The sequence below is a fragment of the Lagopus muta genome, chromosome 2 (genome assembly GCF_023343835.1).
Source record: "Lagopus muta isolate bLagMut1 chromosome 2, bLagMut1 primary, whole genome shotgun sequence".
Lineage (NCBI taxonomy): Eukaryota > Metazoa > Chordata > Aves > Galliformes > Phasianidae > Lagopus > Lagopus muta.
Window position 1 is genome coordinate 38,305,020 of NC_064434.1, and position 21,179 is coordinate 38,326,198.

The following is a 21,179-nucleotide window of genomic DNA, read 5'->3' on the forward strand; positions in this document are numbered from 1 at the left end:
CTGGCATTACTTTGCACATCCTTTGGGAGTAATACAGGAAGGAATCAAAACTCACAGAGACTAAAATCTTGGTGGCAGTGGCAGGAAAGGGAAGGGCAATAAGCAGAGTGCATGACACAAGAGCATGCAAGAGCTGGCAGGTAGGTGGTGCAGGGATGCAGGGACTGCCAAGCTGCCTCCACTCCTCAGGGCCCTTTACCTACCTGAGGGCTTGGGACTAGTGCACTTTGGAACAAGCCTGACTCTAGATGGCAAAAGTGGGTTCAGTTCCATATATTGCAAGACATCCTTTTATATTTGTGTGTCTTTTTTTTTCTCTCTTTTTTTTTTTTTTAATGACCCTCTATTTGATTTTATCTTCTTATTTTAAAAAGTGAATGATAATTCACTAAAGTTCTCTGCATTGACAGTACAATGTCAGGCAGATGGCTTTGAAATTTTACAGAAAGATGAATCTTAGAGGCCCTAGTTCTCATCTGACACCCCGATCCCTTTCACAAACGCACTGCGTGCCACATGCTAGCAAAGCAAAGTATTTGAGTGAAAGAGCCACAAACTGCACTGAGCCCCTTGGAGTTCAACATTACTAACAATCACTTCCTATAAAAGCAGTGAAACATTTTCCATAATAGTGCAAACTTGAACTGTGCCTCTTTTTTTCTTCATCCTCCATGATGCATGCAAATCTGGAGACCTCCTTTTCTATAGGGTCAGCCTTTTCCACCTGTTAGGTGCCTTGCATGTATAGATTGGGTTGTGCAGAGACGAGGGGACCTCTGACAGACCCTCAGCTCAGTGCCACTTCTGCATCTGCAGAGGAGATGAGGGTCTATCCCTCCTGGTGAAGTGCTCAGGAGCCAGTACCATCCTGTTGTTCCGCAGAGGTCTGAGCTGCCTGACCTGAAGGCTGCTGGCTGAAGTCACATCTTGATATGCATGGGAATACTCAGTTCTGTGGGAGAAAAATAACCAACCCCCTACAATTGCTTCATATTTAATAATATTTTTAACAAAAATCGAGATTCAAGGTTGTGTTTTTCTTTTTTTTTAATTTTGAGACTTGTTTATTTTCCTAATGGTGAGATTTTAACCAATGAAATTATGGAGATCACGTATCTTCAAGAATTATTGAATTTCTAAGTGCTTTGGAGTATTGCATTACTATTAGTATGCTGTATGTTGTGGGGAGATCTTTTTTTCCCCAGTAAATCCCTGTAATATCGTTTTATGAAAAATGGATCTGAAATAAATAGGAGTCTACAGTATCTAACCAAATCCAATTTTGTGGTGCAGCAGGCACTGAAAATACCATGTATAGGGGCTTTATAAGGAGATAAATTGTCTCTGTGACCCAGTCTAAGTCTGGATGTGGGATAGTGTTTCTTTTTTATTATTATTATCTTTTAATAAAGATAATCATAGAATCATACAATGGTTAGTGTTGGAAGGGACCTCAAAGATCATCTAATTCAAACCTCACAGCTTTCAAGCAGAGACATTGATCTGATGTCATTAATTCTTTGTAGATTGAAAGTAAGCACCCAGGCTGGGCAGAGAATGGCTTGACAGCAGCCCTGAGAAGAACGATTTGGGGGTGTCAGTTGATGAAAGACTCAACATGAGCCAGCAATGCACTCTTGCAGTCCAGAAGGCCAACCATATTCTGAGTTGTATCAAGAGAACTGTGACCAGCTGGTGGAGGGAGGTGATTCTGCCCCAATACTCTGCTCTTGTGAGACCCTACTTGGAGTAGTGTGTCCAGTTCTGGAGCCCTCAGCACAGCAATGGCATGGAGTTATTGGAGCAGGTCCAGAGGAAGGCCATGAAGTTGATCAGAAGGTTGGAGCACCTCTGGGGCTCTTCAACCTGGAGAAGAGAAAGTTCCAAGAGGACCTTATAGTGGTGTTCCAGTACCTGAAGGCGTTCTGCAGGAAAGCTGGGGAGGGACTTTTTATAAGGACATATAGTGCCAGGAGAAGGGGAAATGGTTTTAAACTGGAAGAGGGTAGATTTAGTTGAGATATTAGGAAGAAACTCTTTACTGTGAGGGTGGTGAGACACTGGAACAGGTTGCCCAGTGAGGTTGTGAATGCCCCCTCCCTGGAAGCATTCAAAGCCAGGCTGGATGGAGCTGTGAGCAACCTGATCTAGAGGGAGGTGTCCCTGCTATAGCAGAGGGATTGTAACTTGATGATCTTAAAAGTCCCTTCCAACAGAAACCATTCTGTAATTCTATGATTTGTAATGATTTAAAAAATATGTATGAGAAGGTTGGGCTTGTGCCCCTCTTGTTTGACAGCTAGTTTGCATCCAGAGAGGACTGTCATAGCTTAGAGCTGCCATTGGTGCCTTTAAGGGTGCATGAGGGTGAAGGAAGGTAGCTCAACTGCCCTCACTGCACCTGTGCTGGCTGAATAGAAGGCCTGCATGATCTCCTGTTTAACACAGAGGCAGGAGAGAGAGGAGAGATTTCTATTTTAAAACAGCCAAGCATCGTAGGGCGCACTTCCTGAGCTTGCTATATTCCATGTACTTGCTGGAAGGAGTGCACATGGGGAGCTCTCTGCCAACATGTGGTTTTACACATCTCCCAGCAAACTGGGATTCATGTGCACAACCTAGCACCCGGGGACTTTCAGAGAGAGTGGTGAGATTTTCTGTGGGATTTGGATTGGGTGAGATTTCTCAAGTCAGATGGGGGGTCTTACTAGGACACGATATAAATATGGATGATAAATGTCTGATTGGGAAAATTGTACAAAGCCTCCTGCCTGCCACCCTTCTCTTTTTGGAGGTGGCTTTATTGAAGGCGTGTTTCAATGCAGTTAGTGGATTGTTTGGGTGCTGTAACAAAACAAAATATTTTGCAAACGTGGGGAAGGGGAGGGTAAGCCCCAGCCAGCTTCTAAGAATTTCTTCATGGATAGAGGCACTGCAGTGCTGGGAACTTAAGGCTTCTGGAGGGCTTAGAAAGCAGGGGTTGTGGCCTGCCTCGCAGCATCTGATGTAAAAGAAGTGAGCAGCAATGGCTGTGGCCCTGTAACAACTTCTATAAGCTGGACTTCTCATGACTGCCATCCTGCAGGAACAAGGAAGATACAGGCTTCTCCTGAGGGCACTCCTTGCCTTCCTGAGATTTTAGTCCTCAAAGCAAGCTGCTTGTGCCAGAATGGTTTGTAAAATCCACTGAGCAATGACTGAGCTGTAAGTTTTGATGTTGTTGGACCAGCCAGACGTTTTCTTCACTTCCCTTAATTTGCTACCACATTAGCTGCCTTTGCTTAATATCAGCTTTCATAGCGTAGTTTGTAGTTTCAAGTCTTCAAGTGTTATTAACATACCTCCCTCTTTCTTCCTCATAAAAAGTACTGCAGGGCAGTTTAAGAAATCATTTCAGAATTACCCCAGTTTTTTGTTGCTCTTGTTATTGTTTGTTTGTTTTTTTTTTCTGAAAGTATGTATTATTTTTAGCACTATTTAAACTTATTATTCCTTATCCTATTTTTTAAGAGATATGTTAATCTTATGCCCTTTCCCAACTGCCTGGAGTATTTTTAAAAGAATAGTTCAAGAGGACGTTATAGACTTGTTAAATTTGAATTTTGGCAGAAAATTTTAAACTTTTGCTATAGCACTTCAAAGTTAGGAGGAACTCGAGTTTGAAAATTGATGCAGATATAAGATGGCATATTTAATGACAGATGTATCTATAGAAACCTGTTAAGATGCAGATTATCCCCCTGGGGAGGGGAGATCAAAACTGCCAATCTATAAAATATACTTGTTAGGGGAAGGCATGGAATCTATCTCTGTGAGCACTTTGATTGCAGGGGACAGTGTAGCAGCATGTGGCATCATAACCTAAGAGCAGACAAATCAGCTTGATGACTTTCAAAGCCAAGAATACTGCTGGAGGCAAGGGTACTCCAGTCTAGAAGAAATTAAAACATATAGAGACTGTTATTAATTCCAGATCTATTTTTGTGTAGTCAAATCTGTATGCAAATCCTTAGCATCTCATTTTGGCAGATTAATCTAAAAGTGAAGAGCGGTATGTGAAGGGAATGTAATGATAAAACACCACAGATGAGCAATATTGCAGGGGAAAAAATATAAGCTATGTACTTGATACGAGGGGCTCTTTGTGAAGAGAGGAAAATAATTTTGTTCTTTTGCTTATTTCATTATTTTATAAGGAAGCAGCCCCATTCTTTTTCTTCCTCCACATTTTCCCCCCAACATGGAGGTGTGCTTTCAGAAGAAGAGACCCAGCATTGTGTTTCTGTTGTACCTCCTGTAGGCTGGCATTCTGGAGGCAATCATCCAAGCAACTATGGATTTTATTTTTTCAACACGCTCAGTGACATCCCATTTTTAAACACTGGGAGTGAAAATAGCTTTGCGTTAGAAAATATTGTTTTGTGGTCGTGGCTGATGGCCACTAACAAAGGCTGCACAGCAGCATGGAGACAAACAACACTGTGACATCAGCAACTGTTGCTTTCCAAAGCACGTTCTTGTGTGTAACCTACAGATGGGGGGTGGGCGCTGTGTGATGCAGCATGGAAAGGCTGTGTGTTATCTTCCAAAAGTACTGCATGAGGTGAAGCTGGGCTCTGTCAAAATGAGGACTCCTAAGCATGGAGGCACACTAAGACCAGGTGAGGACGTGCCCCCAGTCCCTATTCTGGATTTTCCTGAGGTGCTGAGGTATACCTTTTTTTTTTTTTTCCTGTAGATTATTGAGAAGTTGATATGCCAGATGGTTAGCATTGTTTCTGATCACTGTGGAGGAACTTCCTAACGTAAGACTATGACAAAACCAGAAGATGTTTGCTCTGCAGTGCAGAATATATGTAGTAAATGTAGAATTTCCTTTGAAGATATATGGAATACAGTTGCAGTTGACAAAGGTGCAGTGGCATGTGAATGTAACTGGAGTTATGCAATGTAATCCTGTCAGGAAATGGACCCTACAATTGGTTGTTTTACTGTACTGCATCTTGGTCCTGGTTTTGCCTATGTGAAAAAAAAATATGTAACCTGTATAAACTCTTTCATAGGAGGAGTAACAAATACTGCACAGTATCAAAACAGGCTCATGGTGTATGATCCCAAGCAGGTGGGTATCTGTGTTGTATGCATTTCTCTCCTATCTTTCGTTTAAAACAGGTCTTTACCAAATGCATGCTGTGATTTCTTAAGTTTAAAATGCTGTCCATTTGAGTTGATGGTGGTTTAAATTCACTTTACACTGATGATATGCGTTTAACAGAGTAGTGGGCAACCTGACTGATTTTTGTATTTTTGATGCCCATACGTTTTAGAAACATTTTAGATTAAATGCTTAGAATCTTAGAATAAATGGGTTTTAAGCTCCTCTACTTACTAGTATTTATTTTGCTTGTTCATTTGTTTGTAATCCAGCAGCCCCAAGCAGCATGTACTTAAAGCCAGTGTCACAGGGCTGCTTCTTATCTTTCACATTTCAGCTTTCAATTACATACACACAGGCTTTTTGTTTTCTCCATTCTTTCAGAACTGCACTACCTGTCAGCGCCTTATTCTGCTGACTGCAAGGGTGCCTATCATTTCATTACCCAACTACCTAAAATGTATTTTAGGGATTATTTCATACATTATGTATTTGTTTTGATTAGGTTAGCATGGCTCAGTGACCATTTCAGGGGGTTAGGGCATGGTTATGCCCTCTCACTAGCATTAGGAAATAGAAGTTCTAAGCTTGCAATCAGAGTTGCACAGCCTGGTTTATTCCTGCATGGGAAGGTGTTTACTTCTCTGATTACAGGATAGGGCCTTTGGTTGCTGTCTTGGGCCAAGACACACATTACTGTGGCTCCCGCTGGCTTTTAAGGCATACTACAAATGGGTGCTGAGGCAGAAAGCAGACTCTGACAGAGCTACCTCATCCTTTGAGGTACATTCAGATCATTGACTGCACAAGTGCCAATTCTACCCCAAACCTCGGCATGTTGTAATTACAGGCACCAATCTCATTTTGCTCATGAATGGGACACTCGTTTAGTTCCTGTCTCTCTGTCGCATGTCCATGTCCTTTGCCGTGGCTCCTGCTGATGTGGCTTTGGAAGTTGCACCCCAAAATATCAGTGGCAACTCGAGTGCATGGTGCTGGTTGTGAGAAGCCCAGCCTGACGTATAAAGAGTTAAGGAGAAAGCATGCGTTTGCCTCCTTCAAATGAGGCCTGCTTCATGTTTGTACACACATGCTCTTTTTAAAAATTCTGCTGGCATATTGTTTACGGTGGGTACTGGAAACCATCACATCTGCTTGCATCTCGCACGGAATCTCAATAACTCCATCATTCAGCGCTCGTGCTCGCTTCTGCGCGAGGCCTTTGTGGCAAGTCGATAATGCCTGCCATCTGCCACAGAGCACACAGCTACCTGCCAGCAAGCCGGCCGGGGTGACCTCTGCTTCCCCACCACTGATTAGCATGCACACACTGCCTTATTAGAAATGACCCCGCCAGGCCCCTCGCTTTCGTTGCCTTTGCAGTGTGCAGCGGCTCACCTGGCAGGCACCGCAGTGGAGGAACCTGAAGATATAATCAGGGGATGCAGGCAGGCTTTGCAAAGCAGATGGTGCCTATAGTCTCGTGTTAAGAGACTGGACTACTAATGCAAGCATTAATGCCTAATACTCAACTGTTACACATTGAAATGTATAGCTATATATTGCAGAGGTTAAAAGGCTGTGTTATTAGAGACTCTTGAGCTACCACAAGCACTAGCACGTGTAACACAAAGAATTTCCTCACAGATTTTAACTTCCTCCTCGTAGATAAATTAATCTTGTTGATTGCCAGGTTGTTTGCTTCTGTAAGCATAGTAGAAGCAATTGCTTTCCTGCATTTAAAATACTGTGCTGTAACTGCTCTTCTTTTGTGTCCTCCCTCCACCCCACAAATAGCAGAATTCCTGAATATTGTTAACAGAAGGAAAAATATGCAAAAGGATTTTATTTTGTGAGTGCCTGCAAATAAAGGGTTAGCATTAAACCAAGTGCCCAAATCATTTAAGAAGATCCTTTAGGAAATTATTTTTCCCTGTTGCTTCACTCCCCAAGGATGAGACCAAAGAAGCTTCTGAATAATGAAAGGTAGAAGAATCTTCTCTCTCAGAGCTGGTTGGTACAGACATGTTAGTGCTGTATACAAAGGAATCATCTAATAGTCTTGCATAAGGAAGATTTGCTACTGAATTCTGCAGGAAAAGAAAAAAAAAAAAAACAGGCTTTGAAGCCTCATGAGCTAAACAGGAAAATGGAACAAGAAATAGCCTCATATTAATAAATGTAAACGTGAGAACTGTAAACCACGTGTTGAAAGTCTGTTATATCAAGTGCATGTTGTAACAAACATGCATGCTTAACATATGAATAACACAAGTATATAGACCTTGAATCTCTAGCCATGGGTGAGGAGTAAATGCAGATGTCATTGTATTGCTAACAGAGGTATGACTTCTAGCAGTGCTGAGACAAGTTCTGTCTTCTCTTTTACAGAACAAGTGGTTAAGCCGGAGCCCAATGCTGCAGAGGAGAGTGTATCACTCCATGGCTGCTGTCCAAAGGAAACTCTATGTGCTAGGTGGGAACGACCTGGACTACAACAATGATCGGATCCTGGTTCGGCACATTGACTCCTACAGCATTGATGCTGACCAGTGGACACGTTGCAGCTTCAACATGTTGACAGGCAAGTGTATGAAAAGGAGAAAAGTTGCTACTGTTAAATTAAAACATAAGTCCTTTGACCTTTTCATGCCTTTTGTATGTAGAACTCCACAGTTTCACCACAGTTGCCTCTAGCTTAGGGGTCATTGTTGAGACACAAGAATTTTGATTACTGTCCTGGCATTCATTGTTTAAGAAAACCTTTGTTTTAAGATATTGCAGGCTACATTTTTAAGACGACACATATAATTCATTAGGAAACCAAAAACACTTTGTTATATTATTACCAGTACTTATTTTTGATTCTCTAGAAGCTTGCATGCACTGATGGATTTAGTTCCATGTTTGGTGTGCACAATAGGCAAATGCATTTCATCATCATTTTTATCTCTTTCTGCTGGCACACTAGATCAAGGCTTACACTGAAATCCATTAACTGTCGTTTATTTCCAAACATCTTCACTATTATACGTTTCCAGAAAGGAGATGTCTTTGTTGGAAGTCTATCAAATCAAGGATGCATTGAGTGGCTTAGATAGCTGTGTCATCTGCAGAGTTTCTCATTATAGTCGTTAGGTGGAACTGTTCCAGTTTCAACTCGCAGTGCACTCTAACTCTCTGTCCCTGCCGTATCATCCACTGAATATCACCACTGCCTGATGTGGCTCCCAAATGTACTACCACTTGTATCCCTGGTAGAGGCAGGCAAGTGACACATTCTCAGAGTATTCTCAGCACCAACAGTAGCTTGCCAGAAGAGAAGGGAGGCTGTAGTGAGCTGGGGGTGGCCTCTTCTCTCAGCTTCAAATTGCGCCAGACGAGATTCAGGCTGGACGTTAGGAAATCCAACCACTCTTTCAGAAAAGCAGTGTGCTGGAATGGACTGCCTAGGGAGGTGGTGGAATCACCAACCCTAAAAGTGTTCAAGGAACGTTTAGATGTTGTGCTGAGAGACATGGTTTAGTGAGAATTAATGTTGGACTGGATGATCTTGTAGGTCTTTTCCAACCTTGGTGATTCTATCATTCTATGATGCATTTCCAGGACATTAATGTTGAGGTGTTCTCTTCTGCAGCAGACTTGGAGCTCCCTTAGTAACAGTTTCGTCTGTCAAAACGTTTCAGCACAGACTGCTATTGGAATCCTAGAAATGAGCCTTCCTTTCTTTTCATAATCTTGCATTCACTTCTGATTTTTACCACTCAAAAGGATACAAAAGATTTAGGAAATTGACTAGAAGCTCAGGGCAACTGGGAACAACATGTCAGAGAAATAAATGCTTGACAAATAAGATAGTCACATGGTGTCATTTTCCTTTTGGTAGATTTAAAAGCTGTTATAGTGGATTTTTGTTCTTTAATATTGGCTTTTTAGTATTTTTAGGCTATTTAGTATTGGCTTTGTTACTCTCTGCAATCTTCAGGATTGCTTAGTTTCTGAGTTACATCATCAGAGTCCTTCATGGACACTAAGGAAAGATGCTTGGATCAAAAAGGAAGAATTGCACACTATCAAACAGAACTAGTTTATCATATTCATATTGCTCTCTGTTTAATGGATTTCTTCTATTTTGTGTTCATTTTCCTTCAAAATGACTGCCTTTGAATAAGACTCCTGACTTGTAACTGCAAAAGTCCTGGCACTGGAGGCACCCTTGCTCTGGAGCTGACCCCGTGCCATCAAATGCTGTCTCTCCCCAGATGTGAGCAGTTGGCTTGTTCCCATGGTCCACATCTGAGCTTTTCTCTGTGATTTCATGACTGGCAGAAGGCGTTGCACCAAGTAGCAGATTGTAAAGCTTTATTTATACTTCAGAACCTTCAGATTAGTTAAGGAGATTGCTGCTGTTGGAGTGAGCTTTCATAGCAACTCCTGCAGTTTTCCCTATTGTACCTGTGGCTCTAGTGGGCAGAGGGGTGAGTTCAGATCCTTCAGCATGTCTGTGTTAAATGGATGAGTGCAATATTAGCTGGTAGCAGGCAGGGAGCTCACCCATCACCTATGAAATACAAGTGCACAGAAACTACTGAGAAGGCAGCAGATGGTCCCCTGCCCAGCCCCACTGTGCATCTGTGACACGACTCATCTGTTGTATTGCTCCGGATGGCACCGTCCTGAGCTCCTGTGGACAACAGAGCACAGCCCTCATGTTTCACATCGATTGTTGCAAGTTGTCAACTCTGAAACTCAAGTTACTGCCAAGTGCATTTGCATCTTACTGCAGAACTCCAGCACTCAGTGTTAAAAGGGTTAATTAGACATTGGAAGTGTTTTCTATTCCTTTTTTTCCTTTAGGTCAAAACGAGTCTGGAGTTGCGGTCCACAATGGTAGAATATATTTAGTTGGCGGCTATTCAATTTGGACAAATGAGCCTCTGGCATGTATCCAGGTGAGTGATTTAGGTTTCTTTTAAAGTCTTTTCCAATAATTTTGCAAGGAGATGTTTTGCACAGAGGTTATTTAAAAAGGAAAATGCAGGTGAAGTGGAGAGATTAAGGATGTTTCTTAAGCAGCCCTGGAGCCTCTACAAACCTGAGAGGAAATGCAGATATTAAGAAATATTTCCGGGTTAGCAATTAAATATAATTACTCTAAGTAAGATATTCTAGGAAAACAGGGTTGAGGAATCTCTCCTTTAACAAGATTTGAGTAAAACAGTGGGTATATTTTCAGGTTACACAGCGGAATTCAGAAGTAAAAGAGATGAAGAAATGGACAGTGAGATGTGGGCTAACATGTTTTCAGCCATTCGTGTGATGTTATTTCTCTCCAAGCTGCCTTTCAGAAGAGCAGCCAGAGTTAATGTGTCGTTCTTTGGCAAAGTTCAGTAAGCCTGCAACCTGCCCTAGTGCTTACTGCTTCAAAGCTTGAATGGAAGTTTTGATCCCTGCTGTAGGCAGTAGATTGTTCAGTAAACTCTTCCACTCTCTCATCTTGTGTAACAGCAGCTTACCTGCAGATCTGTGTCCTTCAGATGTTCCCATACAGAAATTAGGAGTTCTTATCTTCCTGCAGTCTTCTGAGTGAAGCCAATCTGCATCGTGGCCATAGCTTTCTGTAACTGCCCAGCTGGTCACACAGGAACTCTTGGTTCCATCTCTGTTTCTGCACTTTTACTGATAAGCAATATTTTCATTAGCTTCCAACTGAACATTTTAGAATTTAACCTTAAGCTGTCCCATAAGGATGGAAGTTAGACCCAGCAGAAGGGAATGTATCAGATGTTGAGCTGCTGATCTTATAATGAATGCACACTAGCAGGAGTTTGTAAAGAGCAGAGCAAGATAAACAGTTAAAATCTTACTCTCCTGATATTATCATTGAGTGTTGTTAGGACGTCGGATACCATATCTAAACATTTTCCTTGGAAAACAACACACGGGTAGGTTTGGGGAACACTAGTTGAAGTACAGTTCTCTGAATGGAGTAATGAGCAGCACAGTATCAAGGCAGTGGCCTTGCTTGTTTATAGTCAGTGGGTAGTTTGCAGTTTTGCACCTGGGTTTAAATACTGCTTAGGGACAGGTGATGATGAGCCTGAGATCTCACTTTCAGAATGGAAATCTTCCCATTTCCTTAAAATCATGGTCATGAGCTGGAAACTTGCCTGACAGTCCCAGCATTAATGGGAAAAGGAGAGTAAGGATGCTCTGGCAGAGGTGTTGGCACTGTGCCTGGCTTTCACCAATGAAATCAGATCTTCAAATCTGAGTTTACTCTTGCGTTCGGAATAAAACCCATTTTTCTCCATACATCTTCATTGTCTTTAAGTCATTCATGTATTTAGTCTTTCCAGTTTCCCTTGCTCCAAGTTTACAAATGAATCATGCTTTGTGACAACATGTGTCAGCATTTTGGTGCTCTGCTGCACCACCTAATGTCACTGTCTGCTATCAATTGGCTAAACTAGCATAAGAGTTGGGTGATAAAGGCAGCAGTAAATCAGCAGATCCCCAAGTGCAATCTAGAAGTGATCTGAGACTACATTTCTGCTGGAATTAGTACTACACTCATGCATTCTGTGCCAGCAAATTTATTTCAGACTACTTTTGTGATCCCAGAAATGTTTTCTACTTTGCCCTGCAGGTGCTGGATGTCAGCAAGGAAGGGAAGGAAGAAGTTTTCTATGGGCCCACGCTGCCGTTTGCTTCCAATGGGATAGCAGCATGCTTTCTTCCAGCTCCCTATTTCACGTGCCCCAACCTTCAGACCCTGCAAGTGCCTCACCATAGGATGGGCACCATGTGAGATGAGGAATGTGTGCATCATCAACAGTGGCATGTGGAGGGCGAAAATCAATCCCCTTGTACAGAAGGGGTCTTTGGATCTGCAAAAAGAATCCACCCCCATGGACTGCTGCTTTACTGTCACACATTTGTCTTAATGTCGGACCACAATAGGCAGGAAGGAGGCTACAAAACCCTTGGTATCTCTCCTCTGCCTCAGCTGCAGAGGTGTATACGTAAGAGCATTTTGTATTTCTGGTGACTACTTGCTGCCTGTCTCTATATAATTCCATTATGCAACTCATAAGGCATTGTGATGCTCCTGGCTCCTCCCTGGGCTGCTCTTCTTTGGAGTCTGCACTTTCTGTTGTTCACTAAGGGCACTTTCAAAGACGATAGGAAGTACTGTTTGTGTTGACAAAGATGGTATAATACTGTGGTAATTATGCAACTTACTTGATACCTTCGGCAAAAAGAATAACAAACGTGTTGACTTCCAATTCCAAACTCCATTGTTTACAGTTTCTCATTTAATTATATTTCATTTGAAATTTAAATACTGTGAAGCAGATTAAAACAAAAATAAAAACCAAACAAGCCCTATAGTATCTGAAGAACACGTGAAAATTTTCAGAAGACAAAGAAGCTGAAGCTTCACAATTAAGTGCGAGTCTGAACCAAATATGTTTGTCTGAGAGTCTAAAAATCATGTGGGATGTCTTTTACCAAGGTCTACTATCAAATAAATGTTACCTTCAGTCACGTGATCAATTCCTCCTGACAGCTGCTGTCTTTTAGTGGTGGAGAACAGCCTCTTCACTGTGTAATTAAAATATGCCATTTACTTAATATTTTTAATATTCAGTTTGTAAGGGGTCACCACATTTACAATTATCAACAAATGGTCTCATTTTGTCCAACATATGGTCCCACAAATCACTGGTCTCCAGAAGCTAAACAGCTGTATAACAATGTCAATATTTATTTATTCCTTGGGTTTTTATGGTGCGTCTCCCTTCCGTACTCAGGCATATGCCACTCCACAATAAATACTCTAACCTGTTATATCTTGGCTTTGCTTGGCTCCTGCAGACCCTGTCTCTTACTTTTTTTTTTTTTTTTTTTTTTTTTTTTTGCATATCTGACAGCAACTGTGATGTTTGTAAATATTAACCAAGCATATGATTAAATCTTTATTTATGCTTCACGGGCACTATGCACTTTTCTGGTTTACCTGATGATCTGTTCCCTGCTCCCGTGCTATCTGAGCAGACCTGTGCAATTCCTGCCGACATTCACAAAAACACCAGCTCTGGAAGATGTCCCAGCAAGAGGCTGTGTGTGCTGAACAGGAATGGGTTGGCATTGCCTGGTGAGCAGCTCTTCCAGGCCAAACACATCTTCGAAGGTCCTGCTTAGCAGTACAGTGAGGTGAGCTCTATCTCAGTCTCCAGATGGGCAGGGTAGTCACAGCATGTCACCTTGCTTTTTCCAGTAGTTTTCAGGTTATAAAGTTCTGTTTGTTTTGTTGGGTTTTCTTAGCAGCCTTTGGTTGCGTAGAGCTAAGCTCCAGCTGCATGGTTTGTACAGACAAAGCCTTGAAAGGCTTTCCAGTCATATGTGTGGCCCAGGCCTGCCCCTGATGGACTGCCAGGTGTGCGAGCAGCTTTCACACTGTGCAGAGCCATCAGCATGCTTGCAGACAAGGGTGCGGTGGTCATTCAGCCTGTCTAAACTCCACGGTGCTGCTTTTATTCCTAGGTCTTGTCGCCTCCCACAGCTGCAGCTCTGCATCCCGTCTGAGCTGTTCTTCCTGGAGCAGAGCTGGGGTCGCTGCCTCATGCAGTGCAGCGCGCTCAAGGGCTGTGAGGCGGGAGTGTGCAGCGGGAGGGTTGTTTGTCATGTTTGCTCTGCCCTTTGGACACTTTTACTGTTCTGGCTGTTACCACTTAATTGTCTGCACTGGTGAATAGTGATTTTAAACAGCTGTGCAAGTGCACTGAATTAGTTAAGAGGAGCACATCCACAGAGCCTCAGGACAGCACACATGCTCCTATTAGTGTCAGGATGCTGCTCTGGTTCTTAATCACCAGGCTCCAGTGATTACACAGAGGCCTTTCATTGCCATTCTGTGGCCAGGTTTTTGTGCCTTGCTTTCCTCTCTGGGTCCTTCTGCTTTTGTTGCAGGACTACAGGCAGGTGCTGTGCTGCTCATGACGTCAGAAAGTGCCACACAGCCCTGGCAAAGTGAGCAAGTAGGCTTTGTGTCACCAGGTGAGAAGCAAGAAGGGTGGCAGTGCAGGAGGCGGGTGGAGGCCAGGACAGCCCCATGTAACTGCAGCTCTGCAGGGTCCTGGCCAGCAAAGGCTGCCCAAGGCCTCCAAACCTGCCTGTCCCTGTGCTGCCTCTTCTGCACAGTGCCACTGGCTTCTCAAACTGCACCAGCTACAAGTTCCTGTGCACAAGTGCCAGGACTACCTCTTCTACTGCCACTTTTGTTTTTGGTAACCATAACCCTTTCAACCCAAGAACCCTCTCTGACCAGGGAGCAGTTTTGGTGCGTACCTCTGAGAAACCATTCAACTCAGTGTTTCTGCAGAGCCTTGAGGATGCTTAGAATATCTCCACGCTGGATCATTCTGTTCCTGGAGTGAGATCGGCACGGTGTGAAAGCAGCTGCCAGCACCATTCACTCGGGCTCCCATCTGGGTTGTTGTGCAAGGGAACCGAGTAGCTTCCAGCCAGCGGGAACTGGAGGTATCTTTGCAACTGTGTAATGCAGCAGCATTGTGAACTGTTGAGTCTGGATGCCAGTGCAGTTCTGTGCGTTTTCTTACATTTACTGATTAAATCTGCTCCCAGCTGTAGGCAGGCTTTTGGGCCATGGGGTCTGGAGAGCTGTAAGGAAGCACCTTTGCACTCTTATTCCTGATACCTTTGCGGGTAGGGGTTGTTAGCTGACAGCTGGCTGAGCATGAGCCAGCAGTGTGCCCAGGTTGCCAAGAAGGCCAATGGCATCCAGGCTTGTATCAGAAATAATGTTGCCAGCAGGAGCAGGGAAGTGACCATCCCTCTGTACTCAGCACTGGTGAGGCTGCACCTTGAATTCTGTGTTCAGTTTAGGGCCCCTCACTACAAGAAAGACATTGAGGTCCTGGAGCGTGTTCACAGAAGGGCAGTGAAGTGGTGAGCAGTCTGGAGCACAAGACTTATGGGGAACAGCTGAGGAAACTGGGATTGTTTAGTCTGGAGAAGGCTCAAGGGTCTCTACAACTGCTTGAGAGAAGATTGTAGTGAGGTGGAGATTGGCCTCTTCTATGTAACTAGCGATAACACTAAAGAGAATGGCCTCAAGTTGCACCAGAGGAGGTTCGGGTTGGTTATTAGTAAAAACTTCTCACAGAGAGTGATGAGGCACTTGTGGGGGCTGCCCAGCGAAGTGGTGGAGTCACCATCCCTGGAGGTGTGCAAGAACTGTGTGGATGTGGCACCAAGGGATGTTGTTAGTGGGCATGGTGGGGGTGGGCTGACAGTTTGACTCGGTGATCTTAGTGGTCTTTTCCAACTTTAATGATTCTGTGATTCTGTGACACGATACAGCAGCAGCAAGAGGGTACCAACAGCTTCCTCTGCCCCTTTGGTCTCTGCTGAGCCTTTCGTATTCAAGTGCTGTGCATATTCAAGTGTGTGTTGTGAGGCAGTGTGCAGCCAGTCCTTGCATTCCTGTGTTCAGAATCTTGGCATTAAGAATTGTTGCTTGTGATTTTAACTTAGCGGCTTTCAGGGAGTGCGCCTGCCAGGATCATTCAAACTTTTGTAACTCTTTTTTTCCCTAAGTTTTGCCATCTCTACTTCCCTTCCCCCAAACCTGTGCAGACATTTAGTACATCAGTTGCAGAATCATGGAGAAGTGGATAATTGAATATTCACACATGCAGAAACAACACAGGCAGAATGTGGAACAATGTGGAAACAAGCACGGAAAGAGGCGGCATCTGTTTATTGAAAATTAGAATGTAGAATAAATTAAGAGGGCAAGGTTAAAACACTTCATCTGCAGTCAGGGTTCGCAGTGGGGGAAGACTGAAGAAAGTTTAGCACAGAGATGTATGAAGGGCTTCTACAGTTTAATTATGATATTTCTGTGAAAGTATATTTAATTTATATTGAAAAAATCTTTTTTACGTGGATTTTTTCCCCTTTAAAATGTGTCCTTGGGAAAAAAAAAAAAAGCTTAGGTTCTGCAAAATTAAAGTACTTAAAATGTTAACTCTTACCTGGGTAGCTTAGATTACGTTCCAACATTTGGAAGTGTTGAAAAACAGAACAATTTTTTCTTTAAGGAGTAATTGAAGAAAGCTGAGCTCATTTTTCCACCAGTGCAATATAGATGAAGTTGGCCCTTTATGAAATCAATGTATTTAGCAGACTCGGACTTCTAACACCTGTTCAGGCAATGTTGTTCAGGAAAGGCTGTGCATCTGAGGTCAGCCCAATGGACTGAACAAGGCGGTGGATTGGGTTGTGACAGAGTTACTGCTGGCATTTCCAAAGGTCTGCAAAGAGCCACACCTGTGGTGCAGGACCTGGGTTGGCAGTGGTTTTGTGACACGTATCTTTAGGTTTCACATATTCAGTCTACAGAAGGGTTACCCATTCCAAGCTGCTCACGCAGACAAAAGCCATATCCATAAGTCATTCATCATAAAACAAGCCTAATTATGCTATGACATACTGACACTGCATCAGATTTCTGATCTTCAACATAATTTTATAACCATTGCTAACAGATGGGCTGATTACACTGAATTTGAGTTTTAAGTAATAGTTTAATCATATTTTATAATTTTTAACTGAAAATATCCATGCATACATAATTTTCTGAAGCTACTGAAGGGAGCAAAAGCAGAGCGCAGTAAAACCTCTTTTCTGTTTCCTGAGGGAAATGCACTGCATTTAGGTGGACAGGAGTTCCTTAAATGACTCCTTAAGTAGTGTCTGCTGTTGGTAGTTTCTCTTCCGTGCAATTATAGCAGATTTGCGGAACCTTTTTCTTTGCACAGATTTCCTGCTCTATTCCAGCATAAAAGGTGTAAATTTTTCTATTTCAGAGGCTCTTTTATTGAAACAAGTGCCTTCCCCCCACTATTTTTTTTTTTGTCATTGAAAATGAAAGCAAGGAGTAATTTAAATTATCACGTTTTTGCTCTTTAATAACAAGAAAAATGGGAAATGCTTATAAAATAGATGGACAGCTTTGTGGGACTGCTGGAAATTAGATGTGAATTTTGAACAGAAGGCTTCTTTCTCCCTCTTCTCCTTATTTTTCTGTTGATTTAGGGTCAATAAAGGAAAGAGAAACCCAGCTTCCATCTCCTTGCCATTGTTTGCGATGGGCTGGACATCGGCTTCACAGGGGGCAGAGGTGATCTGAATTCTGTAATACTGAATGTAAAGAAATACGTTCTATTCAGCTATCCATTCCCAGATACTGCAAAACATAAAGGGCGTAGTTGTCCTCTGGACCATGAGATCAGTGGAGAAAATGCCCACAAGGCTCACAGCTGCTGTACTTCAGAGAGGTCTCCTGTCAATGCCATCTGCACTTCTAAAACAAAGGAGACATTGGGCGTGGACCATGCAAGAGGTTTGGGGGAAGAAATGGCTCATTGAGATTTGATATTTTGTTAAAGCACCATTAAAGTATGGTGAACCTTAAATGATTGTAATTAACGTTCAAAATAGCTTAATACCATCAACTTTTCATATAAAAAAGCAGAGCAGGACTGAATTGTTGTTAGAGTTGTTATTAGTGTCTCTAACTGAAGCTTTGATAATGCTCTTGCTCCATGCCTATGAGGTCACAAAAGCTTGAAAGATTTGTGTAAAAGCAGCAGAACTGCAGTGGCATCTGTCTAAACATGAGAGGTACAATGAATTACTCTTGAACTGGTTGGAAGTGGATGACTTTTAAGGCCCCTTCTCACTCAAGTCATTCTATGATTCTATGACCTGTATTGCTTAGGGGAGAGCTGATCATCCTGCAAATGACATCTGCCCAATTAGTGGAAGCATCTGATAACCCACTGCTCTTGAGAAACAAAGAATCCAAAAACTAATGCTGTGCTAGGCAGTGATGCATCTATACCCTATAGTCTGCACAGGATTTCTGTTCTGATGCTTCTGGGTTTTTCCCTGCACAGCCTTGAAGACAGACATCTGAAAGTGCCTGTCCACTGAACGCAAAGAAATGAAGATCTCATCAGTGAGTCTGAGGTTGGTATATGACTTGCTAGTAATGCCATCAGTGCCTGCTTGGGTCCTGCACAAATCTGATCTTGCAAACCACTCTTACACACTGGTAGAAGACTAATGTTGAATATTTGGGAGTCACTGAGGGAGAAAAATGTTTCTCAGCTTCTCACCAAGTTGCACCACACTGAAGTATGTGCTGGCTACACCTTGAGGTGACATTGTCAGCTGCTGCGGAACCAAGCTCCACACCACCAGGATATTGCTCCCTGGCAGACCTAACAGGTGAGTTGCTTCTGCTTTCACACTCTTCTTATTCTGCATACAAGGTCCAACACTGATGTGTCAGAACAGGGCCACCCATCTCCAGCTTGCACAAACCACCATGGGGACAAGTCTTTGGTGGAGGAGATGAAAGCAAGCTTGGCAGGAGATGAGTTCCTTTCCCCTGCCAGAGAGCAAGGATACTGCTCCCCAGGAGCTGGAAACCTGCTCAGATGCCCATTTCAGTTGATTTGCAGCAAAGCTCTGTCTTACTGCTTCACACCAAGAATTGAACCTTGCACCTATACACAGATAAACTGTTCCTGCCAGTGGTAGAGCTCACATAGAAGCTTTCCAAGATCTCCTGCTGTAGTCTAAGCAGTCCTCCATGATTGTACAAGGAAGGTAAATTTTTCTGTTTTCAAACCAAACTGTTCATACTCAAAATCATTAGATGCTTCTGTATAAAGGTAATTTAGGAGACAACATTAAACTTTTCTGTATAAGACCTATGTATTATGGAAACATTATAATACGTATTGTCTTCTATATGATTTATTTTAGCTCATAGTGGTTTTCAGTCTTTGTACTTGCATTTAGCACTTTCCTCTTTTTTTTTTTGTTCTGATTTTGGCCTGCTGTTCTGTTGTATACGTGGTAGGTCGGTCCAGACTAATACCCTGCGAGCCTTTATCTGATTAATATTATCAAACCTGTCAGTCACATCTGCAACTGTCCATACCGCATAATTAGGCCCAACCAAATTGCCCATTTGGCAGTGGGTGATGAATACGATGCAAAATGCTTTATTTCTGTTCGCATTAACTTTTTGACAGAGGAGGATGATAATTTCCAAACTGCTTAAATTAGTTTCTCGTGCAGTAAGAGCTGTCATACATTGGCATAAAGCTCTGTTGCTTTTTCAGAAACTTCCAACCACTGCAGACATTAAATATACTCTATAACAAATCATTTAATGATGTGTTTAGTAGATTGTTAATCTGCTCTATAAGTCAAAGGTTTTACTTTTCAGGAAATATTACTACAAGTCAGACATCTGCTCTGTAATCTGGGGGGCAGGGCTCAGATTTCAAAGACATCTCTTAATCTCACTCAGAGGTGGCTTTTTGTTTTGTTTTGTTTTTATTTACTTATTTTAAAAGCTGTTAAGAAGCACAATTCTCATGAGCTGAATCAAACTCCTCCCAGGTACAGACACTTGCAGGAAGCTACAATGTGAGTTCAGTAAGTCACTTTCATAATGAAAAGAACCTCCATGTTCTGCGCTATTAAATAGCTGTAAAGAGGCTTTTAGTTAACTGTGCTATTTGAAGTAAGGATAGCTGATTTAGGGAAGAAGACTATCTGATCTGAATGGATAACATTACTGTAACAAAAGTGAAGCTGCTCTGAACAACATCCTAGGGATTTCGGTGGTGTCTAAGACACTAAAAGAATTTTTCCTTCGCATTAATATTATGAAATTGGAATCTGAATAACTTTAAAAGTGAACAGCCTCTTTACCAGCATTGACATGAATGGCAAATGACATGAATTTACTGTTCCAAGAGTTCTGCCAGTAGCTGAGTAAACACAGGTTATTGTGGGAAGGCATTGGAATTCCATAGGCATTAGTGAAAGATTCCCAACAACTTACTTTGGAAAAAAACTGTAAAAAAGTTACAGAGCTGCACCTATCTGGAAAGACCCAAGAGATAATCCAAAATATTTGGCAAATCTGGCTTTCCAGGCAAACAGAAGTTTGCCTATGGTCAGATGAAATACATTTCCCAAATTAACACTTCCTTTGGAATCCCATCTGCCCTCACTTCTTCAACTATTTACACGTAGTATAATTTTAGATGTGGCTAATCAACACTGTCATAACTAAGAAATAAAATTATGGGATTGCTGTAAATTCTGGGTTAATTTTGAGAAGCGTAATGAAAAGGAAGAGGACAAGAAATCTGAACTTTTGTTCTTTTATTACCCACAAACATAACACAAGAGATTACACACTGGAAACTGAAAGACTTTTAAATAATGTGGAAGGTTAAGACAGCTATGTACATTTTGTGCAGTATACCAGCAGCCCTTATTTACATATGATATCTCTGCCATACTGGCCAACATGCAGGTGCTGCCTGCATATTGCAAATTCAGCACTACAGAAAAGCTTCTCTTGTTCTAAAATAATAAATTAGAAATTACAAAGCTAGAACTTTCTTATGAACATTCTGAATGAGGTTTTCCAAAGTACAACGTTGAGAGGGTCAGGACTCACTGTGAATTGAGCTTTCTGAAATTATTATGTATATGTGCTTATTTTTAAATCCTGCTTTGTATGGTGCAATCCAGGCTATGCTTATATAGACAATTTAATTCATTTCCCATATCTTTCAATCACTGTACAACAGTATATTAAGAGTTACACTTCAGATGCATGACAATATTCAAATACCACAGAAAACACTGAAATAAATACATAATTAAAAAAAAATGATACAAAGAATCTGGCTAGTGTGTTGTACTCAGCAGATTTAGGTACCACTGTTGGAACATTGAAGGGGAAAGAACGATCACCAGCAACTGCTAACCTGCCTCATTTTCCAGTTTTTGTATCTCATTTTGTCCAGCCTCTGAGAGGTGAGTTAAGAGCCTTTTGTAGGCTTCCCTGTTGAAAAACACAAGAATGTAACATTACTTAAACAATTTCACA

At 42.1% G+C, this 21,179-nt stretch overlaps 2 protein-coding genes across 8 annotated transcripts in view; one reads left to right on the forward strand and one right to left on the reverse strand.

Annotated features, from left to right (window-relative positions):
- KLHL32 (kelch like family member 32) overlaps nt 1-13,065 on the forward strand; it is a 124,839-nt gene extending 111,774 nt beyond the window's left edge. For 3 of the 4 annotated variants that reach the window (XM_048936717.1, XM_048936718.1, XM_048936720.1), the window contains 4 exons: nt 5,064-5,122; nt 7,547-7,739; nt 10,013-10,107; nt 11,805-13,064. In XM_048936717.1, coding sequence (XP_048792674.1) covers nt 5,064-5,122; nt 7,547-7,739; nt 10,013-10,107; nt 11,805-11,966 — 509 coding nt within the window. In that variant the 3' untranslated portion in view covers nt 11,967-13,064. Of the gene's footprint in view, nt 1-5,063; nt 5,123-7,546; nt 7,740-10,012; nt 10,108-11,804 lie in introns of all 4 variants that reach the window. The other variant, XM_048936719.1, reaches the window with a different exon arrangement.
- Nucleotides 13,066-20,428: 7,363 nt separating this feature from the next.
- The window catches only part of MMS22L (MMS22 like, DNA repair protein), an 86,556-nt gene continuing 85,805 nt past the window's right edge, over nt 20,429-21,179 (reverse strand). For all 4 annotated transcript variants that reach the window (XM_048936331.1, XM_048936333.1, XM_048936332.1 and 1 more), the window contains exon 25: nt 20,429-21,134. In XM_048936331.1, coding sequence (XP_048792288.1) covers nt 21,053-21,134 — 82 coding nt within the window. In that variant the 3' untranslated portion in view covers nt 20,429-21,052. The remainder of the gene's footprint in view (nt 21,135-21,179) is intronic.